General features: G+C 39.6%; 1 protein-coding gene across 1 annotated transcript in view; it reads right to left on the reverse strand.

The window, feature by feature from the left end:
- The window catches only part of rsrc1 (arginine/serine-rich coiled-coil 1), a 143,686-nt gene that overhangs the window by 74,067 nt on the left and 54,727 nt on the right, over positions 1–14,892 (reverse strand). Inside the window, exon 6 of the mRNA XM_032545816.1 lies at positions 2,293–2,344. Coding sequence (XP_032401707.1) covers positions 2,293–2,344 — 52 coding nt within the window. The remainder of the gene's footprint in view (positions 1–2,292; positions 2,345–14,892) is intronic.

Raw genomic sequence — 14,892 nt, forward strand, 5'->3', positions numbered from 1 at the left:
AAAATAAAAAATGTTTGGGGCCCCCCCAAACAATTGGTGCATTGGCTACTATCCTTGTTGGCCCTTTCTAAAGTCTGGCCCAGTCATTAGATATGTCTGATGGCAGGAGGGAAATGTGTATTTTTCTTTATTTTTCATTATTTCAGCTACTGATCACCAATCAGAGTTAAATTTTTAGCTCAAATCTGCCACTAAACCAATTGTATCCACAGACCTGATGCAGACCGTTCAGTTCTCTGTTGTCAGGACAATCTTTGACTGGGCCATAAACGTTTTATTTGGAAACCTCCATCAGAGATAGAGAGAAAAACCAGAAACCCAACCAGCGCATTAAAGCCTCTCCTCTCACGGTGCGCCAGGCCCTGAGCCTGCATCTGCAACTGTCTGGCCCGAAGCACTCAAAGCCACAAGCTCAAAGCCGGGAGGCTTTATTGCCATTAGCGGAACATTAGCGTTAAGGTGGGACGGAGAGGTCGGGGCATTTCACATGCCGAGGATAAATACTGAATCAAGATCAAGCGTTCTTCTTAAACTTGACTGCTACGCAGAAATTAAGTTGTTCCCACATCAAAAAACCCCCTCCTGTAACCAGAAGTAAACTATGTCGAGTAAATTTAAAGCATGACGAAGTACATAATACATGCCTCACAAAGTGCAATTCAGCAAAATCAGATCAAGGGATGGCAGTGTTGTTCTTTGGCCTCCGCAGCAGCTGAACAAGTCTTAAGTGAGGTGCGTATGTAGCTGGCGGGTGCTTTATAGATGATGTATAGATGCCTGGTCCTTTCATATATTTCCTGTGGTGAAATTAGAGCCCTGTTCTGAAGTGCTCTGTGTATCGGGGTGTGTGTGTGTGCATGACTGTAAACATGAAGACATCTTTCTCCACAGTCAATCTCTGCCTGTCACATCTGGCTCGCAACTCTACCCCTCGAATACACACTGGAAAATATACACCGTGTGCATGGTGACATCTATGACTTATGTACTGGGAGGAGCGTTTGAAATTAAGCTGCAGTGAATATGGGCCCGCGAGCGGTCAGAGTGGGTAGAGCGCGTGTGCTCCCAGTTGTCTGAGACACTGTGTATTTGAGATGTAGCTGTAGTATATGTGGGGAGAGGAGTGTGAGACTGCGTGTGGGAAACTGACAATGAAACCCAGAGAACATGTCATTTGCGATAAAATTTCAGAAAACACCTGACAGCTCTTCAGATTTTCGCAGCTTTATTCATCCTCTACTCTTATATTACTTAATAATTAGATTTTTTTTTTCTTCCCAGCCAGAATATTGTGTATTCTGGGAAAGTATTTATATTCGTTGTTCGTTTTCACAGTCTATCTAGTTACAGCCCCAAATTTCAGCATGTTTTATTAGGATTTCATGGGAGAGACTGACAGAAAATAAATGCAAACCCCCACAAATATCTGGCTTTTAGTCTGAAGCGATAACCTGAGTAAAGAGATTAGAAAGACCAGCCAAAAAAGGACAGTGGTAACACTGGAGGAGATGCAATGATCCACAGCTCTGGTAGAAGAAACTATTGACAGCACAACTATTAGCTGTGGACTACACAAGTCAGAAGTCTATGGAAGAGTGGCAAGAAAGCTGTCATTGAAAAGTGTAAAAAAGACTTACATCACTTGTTGCCCTTAAAAATGAAGTAAAGGAAACAACACACATGTAGGGGAAAGGTGCTCTGGTCATGCGAGCCCAGGTTGACATTTATATGATTATATTTATACATTAGTATGTGTGAATTTTATAAACTCTATTGTCTGAGTTATAACTTGCGAGCCCATTTGTACTACTCATGTTCCTTGAAATGGCCTCTCGAGGACAAATAAGGTTATTTGAATTGAATTTAAAATACCACGTGTGGTAAAAAAAAATACAAAAATCACCCTGAACACAACATCTCTATTGTGAAACATGATGTTGGCAGCATGGTGATGTGTGAGAACTTTTCTTCAGCAGTGACAGAGAAGCTGGTAAGTGTTGATGAGTAATTCTGGAGGAAAATCTATTGGAAACACTAAAGCAGTCGGAGAAACTCTGGCACGATTTGAATCAAAGCAAAGTCATCTATTAGGATGGCTCACTTCCAGAACTCAAAGTCCAGTTCTAAGAATCTATGATTTTAAAATCAATATAATCAATGTTAAAATCCAATCTTAGTTTCAGATATTTTAGAGATAAGAATAGGCAACAATTCAACAATTTCTGTCTCTAAATATATGGAGAAGTCAGAGACTTACAGGGAAGTGAACAAACTTGAATGTTATGCACTTACCTGCTGCCTGTAGGACCAAATGCATTCGAACCTTCGCCTGCTCTGCTGGAGTCTGCAGGAAAGTGACAAACAGGAGGAGTTGTCTTGGTTACAGGTCGTCAGGAGGTAGGTCAAGTTTGTTCAAGGCAAATAGGTAGGAAAAAATGACAATAAACAGAACCAAAATTGCTTACAGAGAAAAGTAATAAAAACATCTCTATTGAAATGATGCATGTAGATTTGTTTGGCTTTCAGAACAAAGCATTTGTAAGAAACTTCAAATAAATCGCATCATGATATTGATATACTTTATCCAATTACTGACAACTGTCTTCACGTTACCCTTTTCCTGACTGATACCTTCGTACAAAATGATTTTTAAAAATCCTTTGTAACATCTTTTAAAAAATGAGTTGTGTTGAAGTACATAAATAATTAAATGTCAAGAATATCCTTCTAGGACAGCTTAGCATTATTTCAGTTTAATTAAATTCACCGTAATTTATGACCAGAGTGAACTGAAGAAGTTTAAAACTGAATCAACTGAGTCTGTTTAAGGATGTGAACACTTAAGCAGCCAGGTTATTGCAGCTTTTTTTTAATGTTTAAAAATTTTGCTAACTCATGTGTTTGTTTTCTTATTTCTGTTGGAAACTGTGGCCCAAAATTATGTTTAAAGTAGAAAAAGTTTTAAGTATATCAGTATCTAGTTTTTCATGATAGAAAATGACATTTTAACAGGGGTGCAAACACTTTTGAAAGCTTCTAAGTTAATTTGCTTCTCTGAGTAAATCAGACCCAAAGTTGGAAGAACAATCAGCTCGTTTACTTTGCCGCGCCGCCGACTGAGAGATCACACAGCCCAGGACAGATGCCATACTTGCACAACTTCATCCGTGTAATATTGTGATAAAACAGCTGTGTCCCTTAGGCTAAAACAAATTTCACCCATGATAATCTTTAACTGCCACTATTAGAGCGAATGTACCCGTAAAAATGTCCTCACAGAGTACCCAGGGACAACTTTAGCGAGTTACTAACCCCGTCATCTGTGGAAGGAAAGAAGAAAAAAAAACCCTGCTGGTGAAAAATAAAAAGAAAGCAACAACTCTGACACACCAGGGAGAATCGATGAAAAAGAGATAAAGAGAAATTTAGAGACAAAGAACGAGAGCGAGAGAAGTGAGAGGGGAAGAGAGAAAACAAAAGCTGCTGTAACAAGTCTTTGGAGAGTTGGATAAGAGGGCACAGAGAGCACATTTTACAAAGATCACAGCGAGAGACTCAACATATTCCCCTTCCTGTTGTGTGCGTGCTCGCTCGCTGGCTGGCGCGTGCGCGGGACACATTAAGCGGGAGCGAACGGGGGAGGGCCCTGTGCTCTGACAGCTGTATTGGGAGGCGCAGCTCTTTTTCCTGACATGCCCTCTCAAAAGGGCCTCGCTGTAATTCCAATATCATTGCTATTAGATTTGTGGGTCTTAATTGTCAAGAAAGAATGATAGCTACGACGGAGCTATAAAAAGGCAGTGCGCGCCGCAGATTGCTCTTGGGCAGTGCGCGCCGCAGATTGCTCTTGGAAGGTTTTGTGGAGCTGCCGGAGCACAGAGGCCCCTCGTTACCATGCAGCGGTGGAGACGGCGTGTAGGATTAGAGAGAAATTAAATGCTAATGGGGATGGGATCTGAATCTGCTGCCTGGGAGCATCATTTAGACGACAAGGCCGGGGCGTCGCTGACAGGCAGCGCTTCCTCCCTCCTCCACCTCCTCCTACCCACCCAGCTATTGCTCTCACTGTTCCCGTCTTCTCACTCCCCACTCCCACCGCTGGCAGGAAAAAAAAAAAAAAAAATCAGATTTATCAAACTGTAAACTTGTCACTTTGTAAAAACGTCACTTTTCGGTGGCAGTCGGGGGAAATATAATGACCCGCTTTAATGTCGTGATGTCAGGGTGCTGTATCCTAGACGGAACACGCTTCAAGGCGCCGCGCAGACACCCACCGGGATGCACTTAATGCAAGTTAGGGGTAGCATGCGTGTACAGGTTTTGCTTGAAAACCTAAAATAAAATGTACTATTATGCCTTAAAAAAAAGGCACAGCGACTGCTTCCATATTGGCGTCCACGAGAAACCGATAAAACGATATCTGTTAGCATATTTGAAGCTGTTTTCCTTGTTTACACCAAAGGCGAAGGATTAGAGGCAACAACATGAAATCGCTGTACTGGATTCAAACCCGCTGCTCTTCAGCTTACCCTGCTGAACAATTACAATGACACACAGCTCAGTCACGGTGCAATCAGTCACCTTAAGCAATAACACCACACATAAATACGTCACAATCATTTTAGTTACAGTTTATTACCATGCACACACAGTAATTACATTAGCATTTGTTTACTTTGGCCTTGAGGTATATGTAGGATCACGCATTGTGAACACACCATCACACACACACACAAAGCACGCTCAAGTGGAACTAAACACTGAATCCTAACACTGGTCCTACTCAGCACTGTCAGCACTGGAGCTCTATACAAAAATCCCAGTCAGAATTCCCCCCCACCAGTACCACGATCTGAGAGAAAAGTTATAAGTGAGAGATCGCATTAAGCTGCATCTTCCTTACTCTGTGGTATCAGATCTCAGGATGACCAAAGCGACAACTTTAAAAAGTTACAAGAGTATCCTTCGGTTTATAGTGTTAAATAGGACATTTAAACTGTTTTGAGTAACTCTTATTAGCATCTAGCACAGTTAGCATCTGTAACTGTTTCCTAGATTGTACATATTTCTAGACAGAGTCTGGTCTTCCATCAGTCAGACAACATTTTCAAGCAAGGAGAGGAGTGTATATTCTATCATATATTCCTGTCAGTTTATTTGAAAAGAATTAACAAAATTAGGGAAATAAGTGGAATACAAACCAGTTTTGAAGTAATAAATGGAGACTGATAGAAAAAAATATGTCCCAAAGTATAAAGGACTGTTAAAGGCACTTAAACAGTCATAAAATTACAGATTTTTGTTTTCCAACACATTTTTCCCGTATTTCACGTAGCTACTTCCTCTGCACATAATTAATTAGCAAACAATAAAGAAGTCAGTAACTGAGCTCTCCAGAGGCAGATTTTTGCACCTCCCACAGGGAGGGAGGCATCTGAAGTGGCATCCCACCTCAATTAGGACTGTGCCATCCCAGCGTACACAAACAAACATGAGGGAGAAGATGTTCTGGGTGGGTTTCTGTTCAGAGAGACATTTTGATTTAAATGAGCAGAGATCGAATGCTAAATAGAACCAGGTGATAAGTCAGAGATGTGTTGCTCAAAAGAGAGAGAGAAAGAGAAAAAGAGAGAGGAAGAAAGAAGGAAGAAGGTTAATACACATCTTCTATTGAACGGCGTTACATTACAGAGCAATTCATACAGTTAATGGACTTCACTTATGTACTGCAGTGCTGTTAACCAGTGAAAAGGATGACGTGCCTGGCAATAACTCTAACTGATGTAGTGTGTAGTGCCTGTGTCCAAACGCTGTTTGTTCCTCTTTGATTTTTTTTTTCCTAAACGCCAGCATTTTTTCCTCCTTTGTTCCTAATGAGGAGACAGAGTATGCGGCCACCTAGAGAAAAATAACAAAAAACTGCTGCACCCAGCATCTTTTGTTAAACATTTCTACAACAATTATATGTTCTTTCACTTTTGGTTCAAGATCTCAAAAATTCCCGTTGAGGCTGACAGCATCGCCCCAGTAATGAGAGCAGGAGAACAGACCTTAAATCTTAATCGGTATTAAATAAGAGAAGTAAATGATCACAAGAAAGACTGAAAAAGGAGGACCAGCATCAGAGATGAGCTCCAAATGTTACTGCTGAAAACGTGATGAGGATAGAGTGGAAACTGCTGAAAGGTAGCCTGTTTGAAATTTTTCTCTTGTTCATAGGGAATCCATCAAATTATATAATCAAATCTCTGTAGGCCAGTCTTTGCAACCTGCAAAAGCCAGACACCTACTGAAATATAGATATAAATATACTTCCAAACTCTTTTTTTTCTTTTTTCATACAAAGCTAGATCAATGGGGAACCCTGTTGTTAGCCAGAATAAATAAACGGAAAAGATTCAAACTTAAACTTGAGTTAAAATAAGCACATCAGCTGTAAACAATGGACATTTCATACACACTCGAATTAACTGTTGCTTTTTTATGACTAAAACGCTGGTACTCCTAAAAAGTACTAACGCAAGTATTCATCAGATTCTTCTAGATTTTATAAGTCCTCACACATTAGGTTTTTGTGACAAACAATGTTATTTTGGTTGTTGCTGTCTCCTAATCTAATTTAAATGTTTCTATTAAAACATCCAATTTTACAAAAGTGGCTTATTTTTGTTCATCTTGTCAATCTACATTAACCATCCAAAATTCAAAGTGCAAATATTTTCTATTTGTGATAAGTAAAGCAGACTATTAGATGTGAACCACTTTAGTTGGAGCACCACAGAATGCATTTAAGGCAAAATCTTTCCTATCAACGCGTATAGGAAGAGTCCTAAAAAATAAAATAAAAAAAATAAAAAGTCCTGCTTTAGACAAATTTACCACTATTTGTTTATTACTGCCTGATAACACTTGCCTTACACATGACAGGAAGTCCAGCATACTCCCAGTAAGCCTTTAGCCTGCGCCGCTACCTAATCACAGCGACGACAGACGCACTGAGACACGCTTTGCCGAGTTAAGTGCCCAGTGTCTGTTGTGCTACTCAAAAATAAACACATCCCATTAGAAAAATAAATTATCCTCACTCTGCTTTGTAAAGACAATGCAATCTTGTGTATAATGAGCATGCAGGAAATTTAATCTATTTGTAGCCTTGTTCTGGTAAACCAGGAGATTATTATCATCATTATTACCACTGAGGCTGAGGCCAGGAAGGCAAAGCAGAGTGTGGTCGGTCAGTTCATAACTGGGGGACACAAAGAAAGGAAGAGCAAAGGTCAAACAGGACGTTTCTGCTGAAGTCGGGACCAGACTGTTGGACTACTGTCTCACTAAGTGATTTATTTTCTCATTCACGTTTTGGCAAACAGGAGAGAAAAGGAACAAACTACGAAATTGTGCCAAATACCTCACTGTCAGCAGCAGTTTGTCCCTCACATAATCTGCACGCCCGTTTGTTTTTCACTAATCTCTCTGTCAATCTGCGATAATGATCTTCAATTCACGTCAGTCTACCAGCTCATGTGAGAAATTAATAAAATCTGGGGAAGAGAGCGGGAAGACGGGGTGATGAGGGAAGCGCTGCTCATCTTCTCCATGATTAGTTGATCTCTTGAATCGGCAGACACAATAAGCGATCATCACTCAGGCAGATCCAAGGAGCAGCAGAAACTGTAAATTATCACTGATAGAGCACCATTCAGAAAGAAATTGGGTCACTTTGGAGGAAAACTGCACAAAACAAAGCTTCCATCTTGCACCATTAACTAGTTTATGCTTAAGAGCAGGTGGAAATAATTTTAAAAAATGTAGAGAAGCAATGCTAAAGCTGGAAAAGGAAACAGGAAGGACTTTTATGCTGGAGCAGTCAACAGAAATGATGATAGATTAACCTACTGAATTCTGAGACTGTACTAATATAGTTATTTGCAAACTGGAACTCTCCCCCCCCCCCCCCATCATATTTACATGCAAACAATTGTTTTTTGCATAAAAAAAGTGTGACTTTTGAATCACACTCTTTAAAAAGTTAAAAGCAGAATAGTGATAGGATATTTTCCCAGTCTGTTTTACTTCGTTTCAACTCTGCTTCCATTAAATTTCAATGCAAAAATGAAGAGGTTAATGACTGGGAGGAAAGGGTAACCAGTTAGCAGCGTAATACTTCAAATTTTAATCGCCTCACAGCTTTAATATATGTAACATGACCATCACAAAGGGGTGATTGGATACAAAATTTAATGTGCCTTACATTCTCACTGTGCATGACAATAATATTGTTGGCCAGTTAGATGGACGTCTTTTATAAGTCTATACTTGACATAGTGGCTAAGATGCTAACACTCAAAGGGAGTAGTGAGGAAATCAAGATGGCGGAGTTCAAATGAGTGTAGGTAGAAAAACGTTATTTTATTACAAATCAAACATTCAACAATAATATAATAAATTTATGCTTTCCTAATTCTAAGTATATCTTAAAATATTTTGCTTTTAAATGTTGATTATGTTGCTGCTCATTTGTCACCACCTAATGGTGAGGACTTTGCTTTACATGGAGGAAATAAAACCTTTAAAAATATCTCAGATAGTTGCATAAAGGTTGGAATGGCTTGAAGAGGTGTTCAGTGAAGGTATTTTCACTAATGGTTTACTCACCAGTAGTGCTAAATTAATAAAAATCACATATCAAGGTGGGCTTGTAGAAAAGTGGATAAATCGTCGCAGCCGGAGAAAAGGCGATGCTGATTTTAGCAATTTAAAATGACTCAACCCGAATTTGTTAATAATATTATAGAAGAAGGGAATTCATGCTAACTTGTTGGGAAACTGGGGAGATGATAAATGGATGAAATACTAAGATCTTTTGGACATAGGCTACATTTTACTCAGCTATTCTGACCTAACTGCATGTCACTGTAGGCACAGACATGTAGATCACTAAGCACATGCAGCGCAGACCAACGTTTGATTCTTTTTCCTTTTTTTTTTTTTTACAGTTCATATCAACCATAAGTATTTAACAACCTTGTGTCAGTTCTGCTCTGACAGAGGGAAATGTTCATGTTTTATAACTAGTTAATTTCCATTGAAAATGGAAGAGGAAGTCAGATGTACAGTGATTTTCTCAGTCAAAAAGTTGCTTCATTGTTTGAACAGAGAAGCTAATTATTGTTCTTAAAGTTACATAACGTTTTTTTTATTTTTTATTGCAGACACGAAGCCAACATGGAAAGTCCACAAACACTGAGCCTGAGAATAAATGTAATTTCTCTTTGGTGTTTAATAATTCCTTTCAAATAATCTGTGTTGAGATGCTTAATTTTTCTAAACTAGAACAAAAAGTTGCAAAAGTTTCAATTTATTCAGATTTTTTTCTGAAAAGATTAACATTCTTTCCATAAATGAAATAATTGAAATTGCTCAGTTTATTAGCACATCGCATGGATTGGGTCAGGGTTTTCCAAAGGCTTATTATTAGCTTGACTCATCCAATCCGAAAGCAGCTCCGATGTTTGTTTGGGATAACTGCTCAAATGCTCCAACTGAGTCTGATTTTCCCCCTCTGACCCAAACTGACAGACTTCAGAAGATGAAAAGTTAGTAAAGATGTTTAAGAATACTCCAAGAACCATTAAAGCTACACTTAGAATAAACTTTTATACTGCTCAAACATCAAGTGGTAGAAACAATTCAGAAAAGAAACCACCTCCACAACTCATTAAATTTACCACAAATCAACAACTTCAAAACTTAAGATATGACCAGGGGTTTCAACAGAACAATAATACTAAATACATATAAAAACTGGTTTTTACAATGGATAAAACAGGCTAGCATTATACTCCTGGATTGGGCCAAACTTTAACATCATTCAAAATTTATAGAGTATCCTTAAAAGCCCAGTCTGTGCCAGGAAACCAATTTAGATAAACTCCAACAATTCTGAAAGGAAAAGTGGTGAAGCAGTCACAATCATGACTTGTTAAGGGCATTTAACCAAATTTTAGCAGGGACTGGGGGGTATATGATGGTGCTAAATAATCCATCCACCCTTAAAAAGGGCAGCTCACTATTCATTCATACCTGAACGTTTCCCTAATGATGTAAGACAAAAAATAGACAGTACAGAGTAAAACTTTTATGCATTTTTCTGACTTTTGAAGACAAGAAAAATCCTAAAAAATCCTACTTTCAGATTTGCAATTCAAACTAAAAAAGTCAGGAAAATAAATGAATGTCTTAGTAAAATGTCAGTAAACTCTCCATACATTTGAAATCTCTCTCAAGCAACCATGTTGAGGAAAAAAAGAGCACATCATCTGTCCATACACTGGAACATTAATCCTAATTGCGACACCTTAACCATCATTTTCTGTCAATAACCTGGTTCCAATATACACACGCGCACGCAAGGCCGCCTCACCCCAACTAACTCTCCTTATCCTGCAGTTGATATGCTCAATATTCATCTCATTATATTTTTAAAGTCTTCATCTGTTTCCATTTTCTTTTATTTGTTGAATCCCGCCCGGGCTTCTTCTGCATCTCCTCGTTCTCCTCCCCGCCCTCCCAAACAAACACGCAGATATATCCCGTACCCAAAAGAGGCCAGAGGAAAACAGAGCCCTTCGAAAATGCAATATTTCTGTTTTTAATATCGAGGTCTATAAGATCAGGGCAGAGATGGGTTCCACGGCAATATGTTTATTTATATATTTTATAAGAAGAGAGGGGGGGGAAATAATCCTGCCTATCAGTGTACGTATTTGGGAGGCCGGAGCCACTGTATCGGAGCTCATCTTATATGAAAAATAATGTTGTGTATGGATATACTTTTATATATAATGGCAATATGGGATCAGGGCTCTTTTACAATGTGCCATACTTCAGGCTAGGGCTAACAGCATTTTATGACCCACCAGCAGTTCATCTTCATGTCTCAGGCAGGCAGGAGCACTGCATAATAATGTCGTTTCCTGCCCCCAAATGCTATTTCACAGGCCGGGGCTCATTTCTCAAACTTCACCACTTTTACAATTTCCTAAACTTTTATTCCCGTCATTATTACCAACAAGATTTCATTACGTATTTAGAATGTAAACAAGTCTGAGTAATGACACTCCCCCTCCCCGTTCCTCCTTCTCCTCTACCCCGCCGTCTCCCTGGATTCATTCCCGTTGATGGCTCCGTCGCTATCTTGGCTGCAGACACGAAAAGTACAAACGTGCACGCACCAAAGCGTGCGCGCAAGTTCAAGCGACTCTTTTGCTACGTGTTGGGAGCACATGCGCGCGTGCGCTGGCATAAACAAGTGGCGGTGCGACAACCCGCGGCCGTTTACTGCTCCGAGACGTGCTCCTCGGCGCGCGTGCGTGCGTTTCTGATAAAGGGGGTGGAAGGAGTTTTATACTCAACTCACATAAATCATGTAGAAGAAAAATGAGCAAATGTGCAGGCTAACTCATCTTCTCCCCATCCGGAGAAAATGAAATTCACTGGAATACCTATCAAAACTGCAATCATCCAGAGATAATATCTTCTTTGGTCTATCTGCACTTTCCGATTTAATTTCCTCCATGCCCTTGACATCCAGCGATACCATTAAGATGAAGCACATACAGTAAGGGAGTAGTTCTCACGTTCTGATGTATGAGATCTCCCCGCGCTTAATGTAATATCATCATTTGCAAATTAATGCAATCTTTCTTTTGTTTGGTGATGTTTTGGTTTTCGTTTTCTCTTTTCTTTTTGGTAGGGGTGTGAGAGGATGGAAAGACAGTGACGAGGACGCGAATGGGGTGGGGGGGGAATGTGATTTGTGAGAAAGGAGGGACAAAAATGGAGGTATTGCAAACACTTTGAACCCCCTGTTCAATGCTAGAATGACATGCAATTATGTGTAGGCCTGCCCCGAGTCAGGGGTCAGTCAAATTACTCCATCATTTAGCCCCGGCGTGGAGATGAGAGAAAAAAAGAACGACCCCTCCCCCCACCCCCCCACCCTCCTCATTCACACCGCCACCCTCTTTTGCTCCCGTGTCTTGCAAACATCCAACACTGCATCAAATCACGAAATCATTAGTGTAATAAGCATGGAAATCTGTTTGCAGATTATTACTGACATCCCCTCCCCACAAACCGCCACAATCAGCACCCCCAGTTCTACTCCTTTATCTGTTCCCCTTCTTTATACTTTTTATCCCAAACAATCACTCAGGGTGTAGTGATATATTCAGCTCACCAAAAAAGTAACGATTTTAAAAATCAGAAGATGTGGGGCAAAGAAGGAATCTGTGGGGAGAGCTGAAGATTAGGGTGATGGCAAGGAGGCCTTCCAACCTCAAACACATCAACAAAGACAAATTGTCCAAATACAAGAATAAAGCTGATTGTTGTCATGCCAATAAAAAAACTTCTAGCTGACTATTATAAAGAAAGCACAAAACATTTGAGACATGCACTTTTTAATTAGAAATATTGTTTTTCAAAACTGATGCTATTTTATACATTTTCTGACAGTTGCCTTTCTCTTTTTTCCACCAGAAGCAAATTTCTTGGTTGGATAACCGCTTAGTTAAGAAGTTATATCTTGTCTAGAATGGCTGCAATGTCAAAAATTGCAATAAAAATTCTCAGATTTTGTGTTTTCACAAATAAAAACAAAAGGTTTCATAAAATGTGGACAAATCTCTGTTGAATGTGTTGAAACATAAAGTTCAGGTCTGTTTTTTAAAGATATTAATCTGAAGATGATAGCAAAACTAAGTGATAAGGTGTTGTACTAAACTAACACATTATAACTAATTAAATGAATAAGTACTAAAACAATTTAATTCATGATTGAATCCAGCCCAGATTGTTGTAAAAAACCAACCCACAAAAGAAACAGGTTTTTCGCCTTTCACTGCAACGCAGACAGAAAAGTCAACTGGTCATGGCAAGTTAGCATTTCTATGATTTTATCATAGAAATAAATGACTTCATATGAGTTTATTACTTATGGTAGTTGAATGTTTTTGTTTAATTATGGAGATGGATAATCAGAGAAAAGCAGAAAAGTCACGTTAGTTTCTTACAATTTTATATTACCCAATGTTTTTGTTAATAGAAATTCTGATTTTCATTTTGGATTGTTGACTCCTGATCAAAATACCTGAACACACTCATGCAGACAGATTTCTTTCATTGGAGTAAAAATCATCTCTTTCCAGTACACCAGAATCGATTGTAGAAAGTTGCTTTAAATTAGCAGCGGGAGCAGAGTAACCAAAACTGCAAATGGTTGTTATATTATTACACCTGCTGTTAGTATTACTAAAGAAGATTGACTTGCAGCATTCACCAGAAACTAGTCAATCCTTTTTCACGCTTTAGCTCATATTTAGAACCCTTGGTTGATTCTGTCAACCACATGATACCCTTTTCGACAACTGAAAAGGGTACAACAGCATTTGTAGTACTATAGCTGCACCTCAGATGGAGTGCTGCCCCTTCAATCAGGTCAGTAGTTGAAGTTTTAAAATATTATTTTCCAACAACATTCCCCACCCCTTTACCAACAGTCGGACATTGGTGGGTGCAAATTTCCACCCCTAAGAACAGTCTTTGTCGGTCGACTACATAATCAACACAAACAAGCAACACAAATTCAGAACTACTTCCTTTGCACCTTCAAAATGAGGCTCACAAGATGGTGATTCCACTAAACAATTCACAAAAATTGATTGTGAATTCTTCTCAATCAATGTGAAGAATGTTTAAGAAATATTGTGACGTTTTAAAAGTTCATGATTTTGTGCTAGCTAGGCTAACTCATCACAACTCGAACAATCCCTTTCAATGACAAGAAAAGCAGATCAAGCAGCAAGGAAAGGAAGGGATTTGATCGAAGAATATCCATGAAACAACAAAGGTCCAGTTCCAGACTAGAATCACACATTAGGACTTTTCTGGGTGGATCGTATTCCACTTTAAGTGACGGCAGGTTTGTCTCTCTGTTGTTGTTGGAGCGTGTTGTCTTGTATACAGCTGCTGCTGCCGCTCTGTCAGCGGGCCGGCAAGTCTATTCGCCTTAGTAAACTTTTCAACTCACTGAGGGACATTTACACAGCAGCCATGCCTGAAGTGGGCCATGTGGCCGACAGAACGCTGGCATCAAACATAGAAAGATGCCTGATTCTAAACTGTCTCTAATGATAAAACAGCATTCTGATTTATGACATATTTTTAGGCAACTGCAATATTTATACGCATTAAAAATGCATTAAAACAAACGCATGTTTTGCTTGTAAGAAAAAAACCCCACTCAATTTCACCTGAAGAGCTCTAGCTGAAACCTCACTGTGAACATAGATTTCCCAGTTCAGTTTCCCACAAAATGCGACCTCAACTTAACCTCATGACCGCAGACTGACCTGTAAACTAGCCTCCACCATCACAGGGCGTCCAACCCTCTCTCCCTGAAACTGTTGACACGTCTTCTTCATCCCCTTCGCTTCTCCCCTCCCCTTTTTTTTTTCTTTGCTCTCTTTCTGTCCATCCTCAGGCAGTGTATGTAGTTAAAGCGATGGGTACAGCTGCTGATTGAGCCAACAGCCCTGATGATGCTGATTTCTCGCGTTATTGATTGAGCTGCTGGCTTTCTTCTGCTTTGCTCTAAAAAGCAGTACAGCTGGACCGATTAGCCGCTGTAGGCCACCTCTTTCTCCCAGAGCAACAAAATCCGCCTTGATGCTTCTCGCGTTTGTCCGCTCGAGTGTTATTTGGACGCGTTACATTCGCGTACCGCAAGCTGAAAGTAAAAGCGGAGCGCTGGGAGCAATTAACTTCAGTGTTTCCCTCCTCATCGCTACTGATTCTATTCAGTCAATCTGGTGAAACACAAAGGGGAAG

Source organism: Xiphophorus hellerii, chromosome 18 (assembly GCF_003331165.1).
Source record: "Xiphophorus hellerii strain 12219 chromosome 18, Xiphophorus_hellerii-4.1, whole genome shotgun sequence".
In the NCBI taxonomy this organism is placed as follows: domain Eukaryota; kingdom Metazoa; phylum Chordata; class Actinopteri; order Cyprinodontiformes; family Poeciliidae; genus Xiphophorus; species Xiphophorus hellerii.